The sequence below is a fragment of the Sparus aurata genome, chromosome 3, assembly GCF_900880675.1.
Source record: "Sparus aurata chromosome 3, fSpaAur1.1, whole genome shotgun sequence".
Classification (NCBI taxonomy): domain Eukaryota; kingdom Metazoa; phylum Chordata; class Actinopteri; order Spariformes; family Sparidae; genus Sparus; species Sparus aurata.
The window spans coordinates 3,305,346-3,325,233 of record NC_044189.1 but is presented as its reverse complement, the minus strand read 5'-3'; the positions used below and the strand labels follow the sequence as shown (position 1 = coordinate 3,325,233).

The 19,888-nt window shown below is 45.1% G+C and overlaps 2 long non-coding RNA genes and 1 gene segment (V, D, J or C); 2 read left to right on the top strand and 1 right to left on the bottom strand.

Moving 5' to 3' along the window:
• Window positions 1-112: 112 nt before the first annotated feature.
• Window positions 113-670, bottom strand: LOC115579194 (Ig kappa chain V region 3381-like). The segment is given in 2 exon segments: window positions 113-463; window positions 571-670. Coding segments are annotated over 2 exon segments (411 nt in total).
• A 10,655-nt stretch (window positions 671-11,325) lies between these two features.
• On the top strand, window positions 11,326-12,981 carry LOC115579183 (uncharacterized). 2 transcript variants are annotated; one of them, XR_003983622.1, is made up of 3 exons: window positions 11,326-11,375; window positions 12,386-12,706; window positions 12,923-12,981. It is a non-coding gene; the product is annotated as an uncharacterized LOC115579183 (long non-coding RNA). The 2 variants fall into 2 exon arrangements; XR_003983623.1 differs by lacking the exon at window positions 11,326-11,375 and adding an exon at window positions 11,809-11,969.
• Window positions 12,982-13,082: 101 nt separating this feature from the next.
• Window positions 13,083-17,156, top strand: LOC115579184 (uncharacterized). Its single transcript, XR_003983624.1, has 2 exons — window positions 13,083-13,146; window positions 17,005-17,156. It is a non-coding gene; the product is annotated as an uncharacterized LOC115579184 (long non-coding RNA).
• The last annotated feature ends 2,732 nt before the right edge of the window (window positions 17,157-19,888 follow it).

The following is a 19,888-nucleotide window of genomic DNA, read 5'->3' as shown; positions in this document are numbered from 1 at the left end:
ACATTATATTTAGTGTTAAAATGTTCAAAGTGATTATTATTGAAGATATTCTTATCGTGAAACCTCTTTTGTTTAGTGTCAGTGCAGCTGTTGAGTCAGATCAGTTCCTCTCTAGCTGAGGGAGGTTTTTGTACAACGCTTTTTCACTGTGTGAGCGGGTAGCTGTAACCCTGCTGACAGTAGTAAACTGCTGCATCTTCAGCCTGAACTCCACTGATGGTCAGAGTGAAGGCAAAGTTTGATCCACTGCCTGTAAAACGACCTGGAATCCCTGATGCTCGAGTGCTAGCCCAGTAAATTAGAAGTTTTGGAGTTTCTCCATCTCTCTGTTGGTACCAGGCTAAAATGTGGTAGCTGTTCCAAACGCGAACATTCTGACTGGTCCGACAGTTGATGGTGACGGAGCCTCCCAGAGCAGAGCTCACTGCTCCAGGCTGAGTCACTGTGATCTGACCTCTGGACTCTGAGGACACAGAGACAAAAACATAAAGCAGCGTCATGGTTTTGTGGGCTTCATTTCAGAGGGACGGATGTTGATAGAGGAGAGGAGTTTGATTCTCTGGACTTTACCTGTGAAGCAGCAGCAGAGGAGAGTCCAGATGAGGACGCAGATCAAAATCATGTTTTTGATGAGGAGGATTTCTGTGTCTTCTGTTGTCATGAAGGACAGCTGTCAGTCATCCAGTGTTCAACTCTCAGGACTATAAACTCTCCCAGAGCACTGGAGCATGCTGCTGCTGATGCAAAGTGACTCTCTATGGAAATGCTTCAGTTATGTCAACCTGGACCCTCCCCATGAGTTTTGTCTGATACATCCAAAAATAAACTTACATGTGGGAGGTATTCAGAGAAACAAATTCAAATTCAAAGAGGTCAGGAACATCTGAATTACTAACTCCTCATCTCATCTTGGAAACTCTCGGCTGACTCTTCCTCCACGGCATAGACTTCCACCCAGTGGAGCGCTTGGCCTGAGGAGAGGAGGAGGAAGATAGAAGCGACAAGGCATCCAGGGGCTCAGGGCCTGATGGAGGGAGAGGTGGCAGGTGGGCATCACCCGGGACAGTGGTTTTCTCAGCGGTGAGGTCAGAGTGACAGAGTTTGATACACTCCTGCAGGAGAGATTGGGAAAGTTGTTGAAGATCTCAAATCTCTTTCTTGCCAATGGAACTCCTACCAGAAGTTTTGGACATTTAGGCAGTTCCAGAAAACATAGAAGTTTTCATCAGTTACAGTTGGACAGATTTCTTTGTCTCAAGTCCATGAAGTAACATTTTGGCCACTGGGCAACTAACTCAGCTGAAGAGTATCATGTCATAGTCTTTTCTTCTGTGTTCTGTGATTACAGTCACATGTCTCACAAATACTGGGATAGGCTGCATACTTATCAGTTCTCAGAGGCACTTTTCCAAATTAAAACATTGTCTACATAGTACTAGGGTCTACCTGTGCCAGGGGAAAGTGTTCATTGTGAAGTCTAGAAAAGCGTCAGATGTTGATTTTCCTCAACTACCATATTTGCAAAAAGGAACTATTTGTGGTCATAGTCTGTCACAGTTGCCCAGACATTCTTTAGCTCAACTCAAGGAATGAGGAAGATTGCTGTAATTCTAAAGTAGCAACTAGGTCTTGATTTACTACGACTACATGAGTAACAGGCTTTTAAGGATGGGCCTGTTTTTCTAAACTCCTCTGTACAAGATGGGTACGTTCTAAAACCTTGCAGACTGTTTTCAATCAACTCCCCTTTGCTTGATGATGTATGTAAGAATCTGCACTTCCATCCTAGATATAGATATAAATAAGCCTAAAGTTTGTTGAGTAATCCAGAACTAGAATGTGTTGATCTGAATGTATCATATTGTTCAATTTTTTTTTTGGCTTTTTGTTAGGTCACTGCTGACTGTTTGTCATTGCTGTCTACAGCTTTTAAAACTCAACTTTGGCATTGTTGTCCTCAAGGTATTGCTGACTATGATATTCAGGTGACAGATGACCATTATACATTAGTCGTTGAAGTCTTTAAATATAAAGCAGGGCATTTCTCTCTTCTAGTACCTCATGTCACTGCTGACCATTCACCATTGCTGGTCGAAGCCTATTCAGGTGAAAAAAGCATTTATGGTACACTGTTGATTATGTATTTCTTCTGTTTCACTCTCTTATTTTATGTCCAACTCTAAAAAAGATTTCAGGCACCTTTTTTTAATTGAGGCATTTCACATTTCCCTTGATAGTTAAGTATTCAGTTTATTTGATGTCAGGCTTTGTTGCTATGTTTCGTCTCATAACAGATTATGGCATTTAAATAACCATTGCTTGTTTCATTCCTGCTTGGTCAGTGAGCTTCCTTGGTGGTAATATTTGGCTGTTTTCTTTGGACGGTGTGACGGCCATGCCTCTGGTGCTGTTGGTGTGTTTGATATTCCTTGTGTTGCAGATGCCCAGCAGGAGGGGTTCAGGCGTCGTTAGGTGCTGGGAACACCTGGGCCCGGTGTTCCCAGTACTATAAGAGCGCACCTCACTACACTCTGGGAGAGAGAGGGAGGACAAGGGAGAAATCCTGCTCTCCGCTCTCCATGCTCGTTATTGTTTTGTTTTCACATTGATAAATGGGTTTTTTGAGTTAGTTTCAATAAATTATGATTTACTTGCTTTAACTTCTAGTGTTGTCTCCTATTATTTGTCATGGTTTTGAGCCGGCCGTGACAAATTGGGGGCTCGTCGAAGTTTTGGTTAGGTGTTTTCTTTGTGAACATTTAATCACCTGTTCTCTTTTGTGTTGAAGGCCTCCAGGTGCACTTGATTGCTGGGGTTTCTCAGGCAGTGTTGCAGGGCTTGAGAGTTAACACCTGGGTGAGTGATTGGCCTTTGTCTCTTTGAACATGCAGAAGAGCATGATGTGAGTTGGATTTGGAGACCCGTTTGTCCAAAGGAGGGTGAGTACTGACATGCTGGTGTGTAATTTTGTTGGAGCTAAAGCTGATTTCCCCTGGTAGGCATAGCAGCATTGTTCCTTTGAGCTTTGCTGAATTTGTTGTTTTTTTGTAGTGTTGGGGTGAACGCGGTTAGAGACTTTGTCTCGGGAGCATGTCCATGGCTGTGGGGGGGTTGCCAGATTCTGGTCGCTTCTTCTGGTCAGTGGTCTTAAGTGCATAAATACCCGCTGCAATTAACCACATGAAGACTAGGGATGAGTTACTTTAGTTTTGGTTAGGCAGATAGAGGGGACACTCCTGTTTGCTTTTTGTTACAACCAGTGTGTTGCTTGTTCTCCTTTGGGGCTAAAATGACTCTAGTTGAAGGTTTTTTTGAGACTCCATCAGAGGGTTTTTTGGATGGCTGCACAAAAGAGCAATTATTAAAAATTGCAGACCATTACAAGGTTGAAATCAGTGACAAAAGACTCAAGGATACAGTTAAGTCAATTTTAAAGGCTAACTTGTATGAAATGGAGATTTTGCCTGATAAAATAGGAGATGTTGCTGAGACTGCTGGTTCGTCTTCAGAGATGGCTCAGAGCACTGCTTTGTCCTTTGAACAGCAGAAGGAGCTGCTGCTGTTACAAATGGAGCATGAGAGGTTAAAGCATAAAATGGAAGTTGAGAAGTCAGAGAAAAGGAGGTCTGAGGTTGACCAAGAATTGGCTTTGGAGAAATTGAGGTGTGATGCTGCCACAGAGCAAGCCAGGATCAAGTTGGAACATGAGAAGTTAAGTTTGTTCAGAGAGGGTAAGTTGAACATGGAAGCTGGTCAAGGGCTAGCTGAAGATGTTTCTTCAGGTGTTCGCTCCTCTTATTCACATTTTGATCTGGTTGGTAACCTGCGTCTTGTTCCAAAGTTCAATGAAAGGGATCCTGAGACATTTTTTTTCTTTGTTTGAAAGAGTGGCTGATGCTAGGGGCTGGCCTGATGTTGATCGCACAACCATGTTGCAGTGTGTGTTGACTGGGAAGGCACAGGAGGCATACTCGGCTTTGTCTGTGACTAACAGTTTGTGCTATGATTCAGTAAAAGCTGCTGTTCTTAAAGCCTATGAGATGGTTCCTGAGGCTTATCGCCAGCGATTTAGGAAGGGTAAAAAGGAGGATAAACAGTCCTACCTGGAGTTTTCACGTGATATAGTGAATGCTTTTAATCGCTGGAAAACGGCCTCTGGGGTTAAAACATTTGAAGAGTTGTGTGATCTTTTGCTTTTGGAACAATTCAAAAATGCTGTTCCTAACCGAATTTCCACATATGTAACAGAACAACAGGTGAAAACAGTTGGTGAGGCAGCTGCATTAGCAGATCAATATGATTTGACACACAACAGTGGTTGGGGAAGTGCGCGTGGTGCTGGTGGCTTTAGGGATAGTGCTACTGGTCAGGTTTTGTTTTCTGCAGGAGCAGCCAAGCCTGAGGTAGGGGCAAGGATGTCTGGTTGGAATGACATGGAAAAGGTATGTCACTTCTGTCATAAAAAAGGGCATGTGAAAGCAGACTGCTATGCTCTACAGAAAAGAAACAAGCAAATGAGTGTGAAGCCCGCTGCATTTGCTGCTTCAGCGATGTGTGTTTCAGACGTGCCTGGCGTACATAAGGAGGTTCCTGTTGATGTTGCTTATTTGCCTTTTGTATCAAGCGGATATGTTTCCCTGTCTGGATCCAGTGAGAAGGTCCCTGTTACAATTCTAAGAGACACTGGTGCATTGGATTCATTCATCCTGGCGTCTGTTCTCCCTTTTTCAGGGGAGACTGATACTGGAGATTCAGTGTTAGTTCTGGGAATGGGATTGGTTGTTTTGTCTGCTCCACTTCACAGACTCGATCTTTTTTCAGACTTAGTGCAGGGGGAGGTGACCATTGGGGTGCGCCCGGCTTTGCCAGTGAAGGGAGTCCATATCATTCTTGGGAATGGGCTGGCTGGTGGACGTGTGTGGCCTAATGTTCCTCCACTTCCGGTGGTTAATCCAGTCTCTACTAGTGATGGTCCAGATGAATGTGAGCGCACGTTTCCAGACGCGTTTCCAGCATGTGTAGTGACACGTGCTGGTGCTCGTGCTGGTGGTGATTCTGACAAAGTAAGTGTGATGGAGGCACCATGTATGAACTTGTCTGACTTCCCATTGTCTGTTTCGCGTGCAGAGTTGGTGGCAGAACAGCAGTCAGATCCTTCCATTAGGGAGCTGTGGGAGGTTGCAAGCACTGTGGCAGACGTGAAGGACAAGGCACATGGCTATTTCCTGGAAAATGGTGTGCTGGTGAGGAAATGGGTGCCTTGTAATGAGGTTGGTGTGGGACACCCACTTTTTCAGGTTGTGGTGCCAGCTAAGTTCCGTAAATTAGTTCTGCAGGTATCCCATGACCAATCAGGGCACCAGGGAGTCAGGAAGACATATGACCGCATTTTACGGTACTTCTTTTGGCCTCGGCTAAAGAAGGATGTGTCGGAGTACATCAAATCTTGCCACACATGTCAAATAACTGGCAAACCAAACCAGGTTATCAAGCCTGCCCCACTGCACCCAATACCTGCCATTGGTGAGCCTTTTGAGCACATTATTATTGACTGTGTTGGTCCTCTGCCTCCTTCTAGGTCTGGAGCTAAATATCTGCTTACTGTCATGTGTCAAGCCACCAGATATCCAGCTGCATATCCCCTACGATCAATCACGACCAGGTCGGTGGTTAAAGCACTTTCACAATTTATTTCCATCTTTGGCATCCCCAGGGTTGTCCAAAGTGATCAAGGGTCAAACTTTTCTTCCCATCTGTTTGCTCAAGTGTTAAAACAACTTCGAGTGCAGCACTCTCAGTCATCAGCGTATCACGCACAAAGCCAGGGGGCGCTGGAGCGTTTCCATCAGACGCTGAAGTCACTGCTGCGTGCCTTTTGCACTGAGTTGGGCAAGGATTGGGAGGAAGGCTTGCCGTGGCTGATGTTGGCAGCCAGGGAGGTAACCCAGGAGAGTACCGGGTTTAGTCCCAATGACTTGGTGTTTGCAAACTCTGTTCGTGGTCCTTTGGCAGTGTTGAGAGACAATTTCAAGAATAGTGATCCTCCACAAAACATGATTAACTATGTGAACGGGTTTAGGCATAGGTTGTATGTTTCATGGGAACTGGCAAGAGAGAAACTGGCTAAAGCTCAAGGGAAGATGAAGCATATTTATGATCAACGGGCTGAGCGGCGCCAATTCAGTCCTGGCGATCAAGTGCTGGCACTTCTGCCGATTGTTGGTTCACCATTTCAGGACAGGTTCACAGGTCCTCACACAGTGCTGAAGCAGATCTCAGAGGAGAACTATCTGATCTCTACTCCAAAGCGCAGGAAGAAGTCACAGCTTTGTCATGTTAATTTGCTGAAGCCCTACTACTCGCGTGTCATTGAGCCAGGATTGGTAAATGTGAGTAGTTGTGAGCATGTTCAGTCAGCAGCTTTTGCAAACACAATGGTGTACTCCTCGTCTCCGTCCGTGGCAGGGACAGAGATGGAAGAGACTCAGAGTTTTGGTCAGGGGTTATTGTGTGGTCGACTAAGGAACACTGAGACGCTTAGCAACTTGGACAATTTGTTAGGCCATTTGCATGAGTCAAAGCGTGTAGAGTTGACTGAACTAATTGGCAGGTTTCCAAGTTTGTTTGGTGATACACCTTCGCAGACTCATCTTTTAGAGCATGACATAGAGGTGGGGGAGGCAAAACCAATCAAGCAGCGTTTTTATCGTGTATCTGCGGATAAACGCAAGTATTTAGATGCAGAGATTAAGTACATGCTTGAAAACAATATTGCTGAACCATCATCTTCTAGCTGGGCTTCCCCATGTCTGCTTGTTCCAAAGTCTGATAACACCCTCAGGTTTTGCTCTGATTTTCGGAAGGTCAACAATGTCACCAAGCCGGACGCGATCCACTTCCAAGGATGGATGATTGCATCGATGAGGTTGGGTCTGCAAAGTTTGTGAGTAGATTCGACCTTCTGAAAGGCTTTTGGCAGGTGCCGTTGTCTAAAAGAGCGCAGGAAATTTCTGCATTTGTCACTGCATCTGGCCTGTATTCGTATAAGGTGATGCCTTTTGGCCTTCGGAATGCTCCAGCTACGTTCCAGCGTTTAATGAACATGGTGGTTGGTGATTTGGACAACTGTGTGGTCTATCTAGACGATGTGGTTGTTTACAGTGACAGCTGGAGCAGTCATGTCCTGCACATTCGCCAGTTATTTGAACGTTTGGCTGCGGCCCGTCTGACAGTTAATCTAGCAAAATGCGAATTTGCTCATGCAACCGTAACATACCTCGGCCATGTTGTGGGACAGGGCCAGGTTAGACCAGTGCAGGCAAAGGTGTTGGCTGTGGAGCAATTTCCCACACCAACAACAAAAAAGGAGCTAATGCGGTTCTTAGCAATGGTAGGGTATTACCGCAGGTTTTGTAAGAATTTTTCTTCTGTGGTTGCCCCCCTCACTGATTTGTTAAAGACCAGTGTCAAATATGTGTGGTCTCCTATCTGTCAGCAGGCTTTCCAGAACGTAAAGGCCCTTCTGTGTAGTGCTCCGGTGCTAGCCGCCCCCAGAGTTGACAAGCCATTCAAGCTGCAGGTAGATGCCAGCCATGTTGGGGCAGGTGCAGTACTTATGCAGTCTGATGGCCAGGGGATGGATAGGCCTGTAAGTTTCTTTTCTAAGAAATTTAACAAGCACCAATTGAACTACTCGGTCATCGAAAAGGAGACGTTGGCTTTAGTCTGGGCCTTGAGTCACTTTGGAGTGTATGTTGGCTCAGGAATGCCAGTTGTTGTCTTTACTGACCATAATCCATTGACTTTTTTTGAACTCTCTGAAGTGTCCAAATCAGAGGTTAATCAGATGGTCTCTTATGTTGCAGTCATATTATTTGGACATGCATCACATTAAGGGTTCGGAGAATCTGGTGGCGGACGCGCTGTCACGTGCCCCTGTGATGTAAAGCAGCCTGTGTTGTGTTAACTTCTCATCCCTTATGCAGTGTACTAACAGGATCCTGATGCTGAGGTCGATGAGGAGTGCTGCGTGCAGGTTGTATTCTTGTATTTATTTGAGTGGATTGTCGTGGTTCCAAAAGGCACCCCGTTTTTAAGGGGGGGGATGTGACGGCCATGCCTCTGGTGCTGTTGGTGTGTTTGATATTCCTTGTGTTGCAGATGCCCAGCAGGAGGGGTTCAGGCGTCGTTAGGTGCTGGGAACACCTGGGCCCGGTGTTCCCAGTACTATAAGAGCGCACCTCACTACACTCTGGGAGAGAGAGGGAGGACAAGGGAGAAATCCTGCTTTCCGCTCTCCATGCTCGTTATTGTTTTGTTTTCACATTGATAAATGGGTTTTTTGAGTTAGTTTCAATAAATTATGATTTACTTGCTTTAACTTCTAGTGTTGTCTCCTATTATTTGTCATGGTTTTGAGCCGGCCGTGACAACGGCTTGCCCCATTTATTTTAGGAGGCATTATCTTGTTTCTGGTCAAGGCGGACATTCCACAATTACAAAATCTCCCTATATGGAAGCTGCACCAAACACTTTAATCAAGACTGATCATGAAATATAATTTGTTCTTCTGTGAACAAGATTTATGAAGATTCATCCTGAATCTGTAATAACTTTTAACTTTACTCAATGCACCTGTCTTAATGTGATGTGACTTTACGTATGCACATGTTGAACTGGGTTCATGATTGATGATTTAGGTTTCTAAAGCAGATCTGTTTTGCACTGTTTTTTCTTTTTTATTGAATATAGTTAAAATAAATGTGTTCCTGTAAGCTGTTGTCAAAGGTCATGACCAAGACATCTCTCATTAATCATCCAAAGTTTGGTATGGTACTATTGAGGATTAGGCAGAAAGTATTTAGATTTCTCCTAAGACATTTTTTTAGCACTTGTTTTGAGTTATGTTCATTAGTGGTAAGATGTGCGTGTGTGTGTTTCAGAAAGAGAGAAACTTACTCTGCAGGAAGAATTATTGCGTTCATAACAATGGAACCATTTCTCAGGAACTCTACCCTTCACAGTTAAAGGTTATAGAAAGATTGCTCCATTGTGTCACACATTTAACATTGTGATCATACCGGGTCTAAACATCCTTTGATTAACTAGTTGGTGTTATGCAAACGTGTATCTGCAGGGTTTAGGAGACAGGAATCACCTTTTAGTTCTGGAGGTCAAAGGGCTCTTCCCAGACATTGTTACGACTGAACTAAAACTTGAACCCAAACGCACAACTCAGGAGACAAAGTGAACAAATAAACAAATCTTTATTACAAAGTAAAACAGAAAATCACTCACTAGGAGGTAAAAAAACACAGCGACAGCTAATAACCAAAAACCACTCTAAAGAGGGAGAAATCTACAAAAAGGCAATGGCTAGACAAAGTAACAAAGAAAATACAAAACCTGGCAAGACAGGGGCATGAAACAAAGGGCTTTGCAATCCTTGGCAAGATGAGGGCTTGGAGCTGGTTCTCTGACACGCAAGACAAGACGAACTGGCACAGACAAAGGGAGACGCAGACCAGATATAGACACGGTAACAGGGAACATGTGGAGACAATCAGGGTGGGGAAGGCAAGCTTTCTTGGCCATGACAGACATCACTCCAGATGTGTATTTTCTTTATTACTGTGTATATTTGTCTTTCAGAGAGAGAGAAACTCACTCTGCAGGAAAAATTCTTCTGTTCATAACAATGGAACCATTTCTCAGGAACTCTACCCTTCACAGGTAAAGGTGATAGAAAGACTGCTGCATTGCACTACGCCCTGATAACAGCCAAAATGAATCAGGGACTAATAACCAGAACAGAAAACAGTCTCAAAAAGAAGGGTTCACTTTAAATGTAAATATCTAAAATTAAAGGAACAGTGAAGGAAATTAATCTGAGCACTGACCATCACAACAAGCTATTATCACAAAGCTCATGCATGAATAGTCACAGAAAACTGCTCCATACAATAAAATAGAATTCATTAATTTTAGCAAAATTAATAGATAATCAATAATACTTCAATTGACCAAAAGTCCATGCCTCAACTACAGCAAGTATCAAATTAAAACAGCAAGACAATTCAAGCAAGTTTGTGTGTGTGTGTGTGTGTGTGTGTATGTGTACGTGTGTGTGTGTGTGTGTGTGTGTGTGTTTCAGAGAGAGAAAAACTCACTCTGCAGGAAAAATTATTGCGTTCATAACAATGGAATCACTTCTTAGGAACTCTACCCTTCACAGTTTAAAGGTGATAGAAAGATTGCTCCATTGTGTCACACATTTCACATTGTGATCATGCCGGGTCTAAACATCCTTTGATTAACTAGTTGGTGTTATGCAAACGTGTATCTGCAGGGTTTAGGAGACAGGAATCACCATTTAGTTCTGGAGGTCAAAGGGCTCTTCCCAGACATCACTCCAAATGTGTATTTCCTTTATTAGTGTGTATATTTGTCTTTCAGAGAGAGAGAAACTCACTCTGCAGGAAAAATTCTTCTGTTCATAACAATGGAGCCATTTCTCAGGAACTCTACCCTTCACAGGTAAAGGTGATAGAAAGATTGCTGCATTGCACTACGCCCTGATAACAGCCAAAATGAATCAGGGACCAATAACCAGAACAGAAAACAGTCTCAAAAAGAAGGGTTCACTTTAAATGTAAATATCTGAAATTAAAGGAACAGTGAAGGAAATTAATCTGAGCACTGACCATCACAACAAGCTATTATCACAAAGCTCATGCATGAATAGTCACAGAAAACTGCTCCATACAATAAAATAGAATTCATTAACTTTAGCAAAATGGATAAATGATCAATAATACTTCAACTGACCAAAAGTCCATGACTCAACTACAGCAAGTAGGAAAATAAAACAGCAAGACAATTCAAGCAAGTGTGTGTGTGCGTGTGTGTGTGTGTGTGTGTGTGTGTGTGTGCGTGTGTATGGCGTTAAATCGATGTCAAAACAACCAGAGAGACACGCAGCAACGCACGCATGATTATTTTGTTATGCATGCGTTCGTGTGTGCGTGCGTGCGTTGTTACGTGCAGATTGTATTTCACGCGTAACAAAAAGCAGCTTACGTTTGAAGCAGCGTGTGCACGTCGGTCTGTCACTGTTTGAGAAATGTTGTTAGGCGTTCACACGCACGTGCGGTCGCCAAATCTGATGCTACGCAACCGGAAGTTGATCTGCAGCGCGCACACCAGTCCACGTACCCGAACGCCTCACGTAGTTGGCTTTTTCATTTTAATCAGCCAGGGGAGGCAGCAGTGAGCCATACTTTGCCTGCCAGAAATTCAAAAGAAGAAGAAGAAGAAGAAGATTTTTTTTTTTCTTTTAAACAAGAAGAAGAAGAAGAAGACGGAGGATGAGAAAGGTGACTGGGGTAATATTTACTTATAAATACATAGGTCATTTGTGTTGTGTAAGTTTAAAAATAGAGTCTGGAGTATTGCTTTTTACAGTTTGTAAACAAAACATTGAAACTGGGCCCCTCCTCTCGGGCTCAACTGTGTAACGTTAGCCTCCTGCCCCTGACAGCAGCAGTTACCAGGACCACAAAGGTAAGGAAATATAGTCCGAGAGAAGCGCTGGTGCCTCCGTCACCAACACCGGGAGCCTCTGGTGTTATGTTGCCGTTGTGGTCAGCTGGAGAGACGGTGTTAGCGGCGGATGCTAACCGCTACCGCTAGCCAAAGTTAGCATCGAGTTAGCTCACCTTCACAACAGTCTACAGTCTAGGCTTTAGTTGTCAGTGACGGGAATCGGCCCGCGGCTTCAGCGCTTCACTCAGGCTATATTTCTTTTTCATTGCCGTCCTGACTGCTGCTGCTGAGAGAGAGAGACGTGCTAGCACCATGGATGTATTGTTATAATAGATCCATGCCTAGCACTCAGCAGCATCAGAAACAGCTAGTGGGGCTAACGGGAGGGCTACACACAGCCACCACCACACAGGACTAGAAGCCAGGTGATGATTAAGACGGGTTTCATTTTTAAAAGTCTAGCGTTTATTTTGGGCAAAAAACTCAAGACTCAACCTTTTAACAGGGTTCATAAAACTCATTATGTGCCTTAGACAAGATAATAAGGTTTTAAGCACCAGAACTGCGCCCCCTGCTGTCGAAAAGAGCCTCCGCAGAGTGGGTTGATGCAGCAGGTGTAAAATTTATAGTTAGTGCTGCTAATCAGTTAGCTCGCTAATGCTTATTAGTTGCTAATAGTAAGAACTCTTCTACATGTGCTTGTATCATTGTTGTATATTGGCTGTTGTTAATTAAGCTGAATGATTCATTCTTATTTCTATTGGTTGTTTACCATTCCTGGTACTGTATAGTTAACCATGTACCTGCTGTTCTGATAACTGCTTTTTATTCTCTGTTACAGAACCACACAACTTTCATATACCTTCCACACACACATACTCATCTGTCACACTCACACCATCAACCATTCCTAATCAGCAATTGAGAAACTAAAAGGAACTAAAACTAAAAGGACTAAAAGGAACTAATTCTAACCCAGCGGCCATAAGTGATTCAGTCCAGTTTACCATACAGTGCTTAGAATAAATCTCCACAACACATTCGTAACATGTCTTACAATGAGAGAAGGCCACCAGATAACACAGTCACCAGTTAAACCCACCGGGGGATCATGACATTGTGGGAAGACCAGCTATCAGACTGCACATCAATTCTGAATCAGGTAAGCAGTATCTATGTGATCTTTGAACCCAAATCATGATTGTTAACTTCTAACATTATAGTTTAACAGCAGATCCACTCAGACACATGTCACACTGGTGAAAAGCACCTGTAGAACTGAGTTTTGAGAGCTTAAAAAAATAGTGTTGCCTGTAACGTTGTGTCTGGTTTTCACCATTTTATATACCTACACTAAGCTTGTCCTTTTTCATGTCAGGTGTATTGTTGATACAGGGCTAAACCAGGGTTTGACAAGAGTTGCCAGTGTCTGATTCTACACCCGAACACAGCAGAGTGGTCGGGGCCTGCAGACCGACCCAGTTACACCTGCAGCGAGCAGACAGAGGAAGAGGAGTGTGAGATCCACGGGTAAAGGAGCAGGAGAAAGAGAACGACAGCTGTCGCCAGCAGACGGGCATTGACTGTCGGACTAATTGAAATGTGAGTTTATACTCTGCCCTAGGGATGTAATGAGATCAAAATCTACAGTATTTCCCGTCATTTCATACCATACATGTTCACAATAATATTGAGACAGTATTGTTATCACGATATCGTGGTATTACCGATACGTTACATCCCTACTCTGCCTCCATTGTGCGAGTAGTGATCCCTGGTCGTGGAAAGTTATTGCGAATGTGTGTAGAAGTACAGTGACTGGGTTGCTATGGCGCCGTACTAGGTGGCAGCCTGTAACAGCAGCTCCCGTGGGTTTTTAAGTTTTTTCGTAGTTTTTGTTGTATTTCTGTACTGATTTTCGCTGAACTTTTGGCAACTCTTCTCCAGAGACTGAGAGAAGACGAACACCTTTCTTTTTTAAACTTTTACGGCACTTTTTTTGTGATGGTTTTGCTAGCCCTAGCAACGGAGGGTCAGGAGTGCATCACTGAGCGCATTGTTTACACACGCGACCAGCTGATTGCGCTGTGTGAACCTGCACTGCTGCCCGGAACCAGGCCTGAGCTGCGGAGGAGACGCCGTGGCTGCAGAGCTGGAGTCAAACGGAGGGTGAAGAGGAGGAGACACAGACCGGCTGTACCGGCGATCGTCATGGGAAACGTGAGGTCTCTGGGGAACAAGACGGACGAGCTCGCCGCGCTGATAAAGGCTCAGAGTGAATATCGTGAGTGCAGTGTGTTGTGTTTCACGGAGACATGGCTTCACTCAAACATCCCGGACCACAGCGTGGCAATTCCCGGCTTCAGCACTGTTCGGGCAGACAGGGACGTGACAAGCAGCGGAAAGAAAAAAGGAGGAGGGATTGCACTGTACGTGAGTGAGAAGTGGTGTAATCCCGGACATGTTCACGTGAAGAAACGTCTCTGTACCCCGGACATTGAACTGTTGACTGTGGGGATGAGGCCTTATTATTTGCCCCGGGAATTCACGTCCGCCATCATTATCGGTGTGTACGTTCCTCCTTCAGCTGATGCAGCGCTGGCCTGTGACGTCATCCACTCCGCTGTTGCCCAGATACAGACGCAGCATCCTAATGCATTTATTGTCATCACTGGGGATTTTAATCACGTCTTACTGGACAAAACCCTTCCAACATTTCACCAGTATGTTGACTGCCCCACCAGAGACTGTAACACACTAGATCTGTTGTATGCAAATGCTAAGGATGCATACAGTCCCACAGCCCTCCCCCCGCTTGGAAGATCTGACCACAACCTGGTTCTGCTGACCCCTAAGTATATCCCCCTTGTTCAGCGGCAGCCTGTCCAAACTAGGAGCGTGAGGAGGTGGACTCAGGAGGCTGCTGACGCACTACAGGACTGCTTTGAGTCGACAGACTGGGATGCACTTGTTGAGCCACATGGAGAGGATCTCGACAGCATGACCGACTGCATCACAGAATACATCACACCACCATGCCAACCCGGACTGTACGCTGCTTCCCTAATAATAAGCCGTGGATCACCAATGACCTGAAAGCCCTTCTTAACAAGAAGAAGAGGGCGTTCAGGTCTGGAGACAGGGAAGAACTGAGGAGAGTGCAGCATGAACTCAGGGATATGCTGAGGGCCTGTAAAGATGCCTACAGGAGGAAGCTGGAGGCCAAACTCCAGCAGAACAATGTGAGGGATGTGTGGACTGGTATGAAGCAGATCACTGGGTGTAAGGTGAGCGGCAGACAGTCATCGGGCAGCCTGGAGAGGGCAAACGAGCTGAACAGATTCTTCAATAGGTTCAGCTCACAGCCTTCTGTCGTCTCCCTGACACCTCCAGACCCCCACACACCCTCACTGCCCCAAATGCTTCCTCCCCTCCCCCCTCACTCCCCTGCTGTGAGCTCTCCTGTGCAGCACCTCTCCTCCTCCACCTCCTCCTCCTCCACCTTCACCTCCTCCTCCACCTCCTCGTCCTCCACTGAAGACACCAGCAGCCTCCCCCGCATGACTGTGACTGCAGGCCAGGTTAGGAGACAGCTGGAGAGACTCCACCAGCAGAAGGCTGCAGGCCCTGACGGTATCAGCCCCAGGATCCTGAAGACATGTGCCAGCCAGCTGTCTCCTGTCCTACAACACCTCTACAACCTGAGCCTGGGTCAGGAGAGAATACCATTGCTTTGGAAGACTTCCTGCCTGGTTCCTGTTCCAAAGAAGTCGACACCACCAGACCTCAATGACTATCGACCAGTGGCCCTCACATCTTACGTCATGAAGGTGCTGGAGAGACTGGTTTTGGCCAACCTGAGGCCGCAGGTGAGAGCCCTGCTAGACCCTCTGCAATTTGCTTACCAGCCCCACTTGGGAGTTGATGACGCTGTCATCTACCTGCTGCAACGAGCCCATTCGCACCTGGATGGTGGAGGAGGCACTGTGAGAATCACATTCTTTGATTTCTCTAGTGCTTTTAACACCATTCAGCCACTGCTACTGGGGGAGAAGCTGCGGGTGATGGGTGTAGACGACACAATGATCTCCTGGATTACTGACTACCTGACAGGCAGGCCACAGTTTGTCCGTATGGGCAGTGTTCTGTCTGATGCGGTGGTCAGTGATACAGGAGCTCCACAGGGGACTGTACTGTCTCCTTTCCTGTTCACCTTATACACCACTGACTTTCAGTACAACACCGGGTCGTGTCACCTGCAAAAGTTTTCTGACGACTCGGCTGTTGTTGGGTGTATAAGTGAGGGACAGGAGGAGGAGTACAGGGCACTGGTGGACAACTTTGTGGCGTGGACTGGACAGATTCACCTGCGGCTGAACATCAACAAGACCAGAGAGATGGTGATAGATTTCAGGAAGAAGAGGAAGACGGCTTTCCAACCTCTGTGCATTCTGGCAAAGGATGTGGAGGTGGTCGAGGATTACAAGTACCTGGGTGTTACCATCAACCACAGACTGGACTGGAGATGTAACACTGAAGCTGTTTACAAGAAGGGGATGAGCAGACTTTACTTCCTGAGGAAGCTGAGATCCTTCAACGTGTGCAGCAAGATGTTGGAGATCTTTTATCAGTCTGTGGTGGCCAGTGTACTTTTCTTTGCTGTGGTTTGTTGGGGAAGCAGCATTGGAGCCAGCGACACCAACAGACTCAACAAACTGATCAGGAAGGCTGGCTCTGTGATTGGCTGCAAACAGGACACTCTGGAGGCTGTGGTGGAGAGGAGGACACTGAAAAAACTGTTATCCATCATGGATAATCCTCTCCACCCTCTCCAACTCACACTGGTCAGACAGCGGAGCACCTTCTCCGGAAGACTGCTTCAGCTTCGCTGTCGTAGCAACAGATACAGGAAATCTTTCCTGCCACAATCCATCACTTTATACAATAACTCTCTCACCTCTGCCTGACAGAGAACTCTGGTCTCTCTACTGTTTTGTTGTATATATTATTATTGTTATAGTATATTCTGCATATTTTGTTTTGTTGTATATATTATTATTGTTTACTGTTTATAGCACACTGTGCACTGTATATATACACTATGTATATATTGGATTCTATTTATGTTATGTATGAAATGTTTTATTTGCGGACCCACTACTGCTGTAACAAAATAATTTCCCAGTCTGGGATCATTAAAGTAATTCTATCTATCTATCTATCTATCTATCTATCTATCTAAGTCCTCCCCCCCCTCCCTACATGACAGCGTAAGAGGCCGGAGCCCAAGGACGGTGTGACAGCAGTGGTGCCAATGACGAGAGTGATGTTGGCCCAAGGTGACGGTGAACAGTCTATACTCTGCCCCATCGTGTGAGCAACGATCTTAGGACGTAAATGAAGTGGTGTGCATGTATTTGGTTTAAAAGTGCAGTGACTGCCATCTCGTTTCCCCCACAGCTCCCGAGTCTGCGCCCGGCAGAGGACAGTGTGCAAGTGGAAGACAGTGGTGGTCGTGGAGAATCGGTGTTACCAAGTCACCACAATAATGGACCCCTTCCCCCCAGACCCCATTCTATAATTTCTGTGAATAAACATTGTTTTAAATGCCCTTTACGGTCTCCAAGCACTTTCTTGTTTATCGAAACACACGTCATATACGTCAGCGTAGATGAGAGCCAAGTCAGAGACAAGAGAGACAATGAATGAAATCCTGCAGAATGATGTGCGGTCAATATGACCGCTTATGGCCGAAATAGGCAAAACTAAACATATTTTCTTTTCCTTTTCTGTAATTTATATAAAAAATATTCTCAATTAAAATACAGACACTTTTAGAAAAATGGTTAGAAGTCTGTAATGTTTGCATTTTGTTTACTTCGCAGATTGATAACTTAATTGTGATAATGTTCAAAGTTATCATTATTATTATTATTATTATTATTATTTACTGTGCTAGGTATTCTTTTCGTGGTTCTTGGTGCTTGGAGCAATATTGTTGTTGTGGCATTCGTGCCAATAAAGCGAATTTGAAATGAATTGAATTAATAAACCTTTAGATTCTTGCCTATACAGGGCTTGACGCTTGAGCAGAGCTCCGTGTGAAACAGTAGGAGAGACAAAGCCCGAGATCGTGTACCGGAGGGAGAAGCAGGTCGAACGTGCATGAAAAAAAAGCGCATCGCACTGAATGTGCACTGCTACAGCGTCGCCTTGGCGTGCATGACCGCGTCTACGTTGAAAGTAATGTGCGGAAAAGACGCTGCATCTGAATGCCCCGATGTACACAAGCTTTAATCAAGGCGGCGGCCAAAATCACCAAACAGGCAGGGGGGAAAAAAATACTGCTCACGTTAAACAGCATGCAAAATGGTGCATGTACTACAGTTTCTGTCGGAGTCGCACTGATGCGACTGAATGTAATTTACTATTCGCACTGGAAATTATCAACTGCAATGCAAGCAAAACAGTCGCACTGTCGAGCCCTGCTATAGACTGACAAGCGTTGTGTTTTACAAATGAGCAATACATCCAGATTTCTTGAGATTTGTACTGTCAAGGGGAATTTAAATTTAAATGTCAGGCGATGTTTTCTTCATGGAAATTATTTTTCGGGCAAGAGAGAGGGAGTGCAGACGGGAGATCCGTTGTGTGACAGCAGAGCGGAGGGTCAGCAGTTGGATTTTGCACGCGCGGTCAGTATTATTAGTAGGTGTTTGAGGTTTATTACGTTTGCGGACATTGTTACATTAAATGTAATTATGTAACAGCCTTTGCGCCCTTGCCTTACAGCGCCTTTGCGTGTGCACAGTTTGCGTGTGTAGGCCCGTGGTCATGATAATCCGTCTATGGCTTTAAGAGATGGATACACAATCAATTTCATGTTTATTGAATCAAAAATACATAGGTAGCCTATTGTCTTTTCCTCTGCTTTGTTTTTTTCAAAGACAAACTGAGCAGCAGTGCTCAATCCACTCATACATTGTTAACCTTCCACAAAGACAAGTTATGTTAAAACGAACGAGCAGAGGGGTCATTTCCCGGCAGATCGCACCCATGGGCCACAGTTTATTTCAGAGTTGTGCGAGTGCGGCTGGAAGTGGGGATTCCAGCACCACGGATAGCGCGTATAAAAAGATTTGACAAATGTTGAAATGTGTTTGCTGCAAACGAAAATATACTACATAATAAATGAAGATAGTGACAAAGGTCTATTAGCAATAAAAACAATGAGTTGTGTGAATGCGGCCGGTGAGCGGACTGCAGTGTTTGATGTAGGAAGTAATGTAAACTTGAAAATCAATTTCAGAAATGCGGTGTTTTGAGGGGAGGGTCGGAACAGCTGTGTTTCGGAGTGGGGCTGTTTCGCAATAGAAGGGTGTGTCGAAATGGAAGGCTGTCCCCTCACTCTGGGGTTAAAATGAATCGTCATGCAAAAGCCTATATGTCTGTATCTCGCATTGGATCGATTGCACCATCTACTGGATGAAAATGGAACACAGAACAACTACGCGAGGCGTTCATGTACGCGGACTGGTGCGCACGGTGCAGATCAACTTCTGGCTGCGAAGCATCAGAATCTGCAACCGCACGTACGTGTGAACGCCTAACAACATTTGTCAAACAGTGACAGACAGACGTGCACACGCTGCTTCATACGTACGTAGCTTTTTGTTACGTGTGATAGAGTTTGCACACGTCATTTCCGCGTACGCGTAAGTGCATAACATAAATGTTCAATCATCTTCATGCAAGTGTTAACACGTGCATTTGCAAAAGATGCATGAATGTTATGCGTAGTCACTACGCGTCGTGTGATTACCGGCGTGCAGCAGTCATCACGCGTGAACGTGCGCATGAACAGGGGGCCATTATAAGTCAATGAGGAAACTACATTACACGTCAGGCGCGGCTTGCTGCACAGGCGTCAAAGGAGGCGTGAGTGACAGGTTCAGTTGATAGGTGCGCACGCTTTTTGAAACGTTTCTAATGCCATAGTGTGCGTGCGTGTGTGTGCGTGCGTGTGTATGGCGGTAAATCGATGTCAATACAGTTAGAGAGACACGCAGCAACGCACGCACACACACATGATTATTTTGTTATGCGTGCGTGCGTTGTTACGTGCATATTGTATTTCACGCGTAACAAAAAGCTGCGTACGTATGAAGCAGTGTGTGCACGTCTGTCTGTCACTGTTTGACAAATGTTGTTAGGCATTAACGTACGTGCACTCGCAGACTCTGATGCTTCGCAGCCGGAAGTTGATCTGCAGCGCGCACACCAGTACGCGTACATGAACGCCTCACGTAGTTGGCCTTTTCATTTTAACCAACCAGGGGAGGCA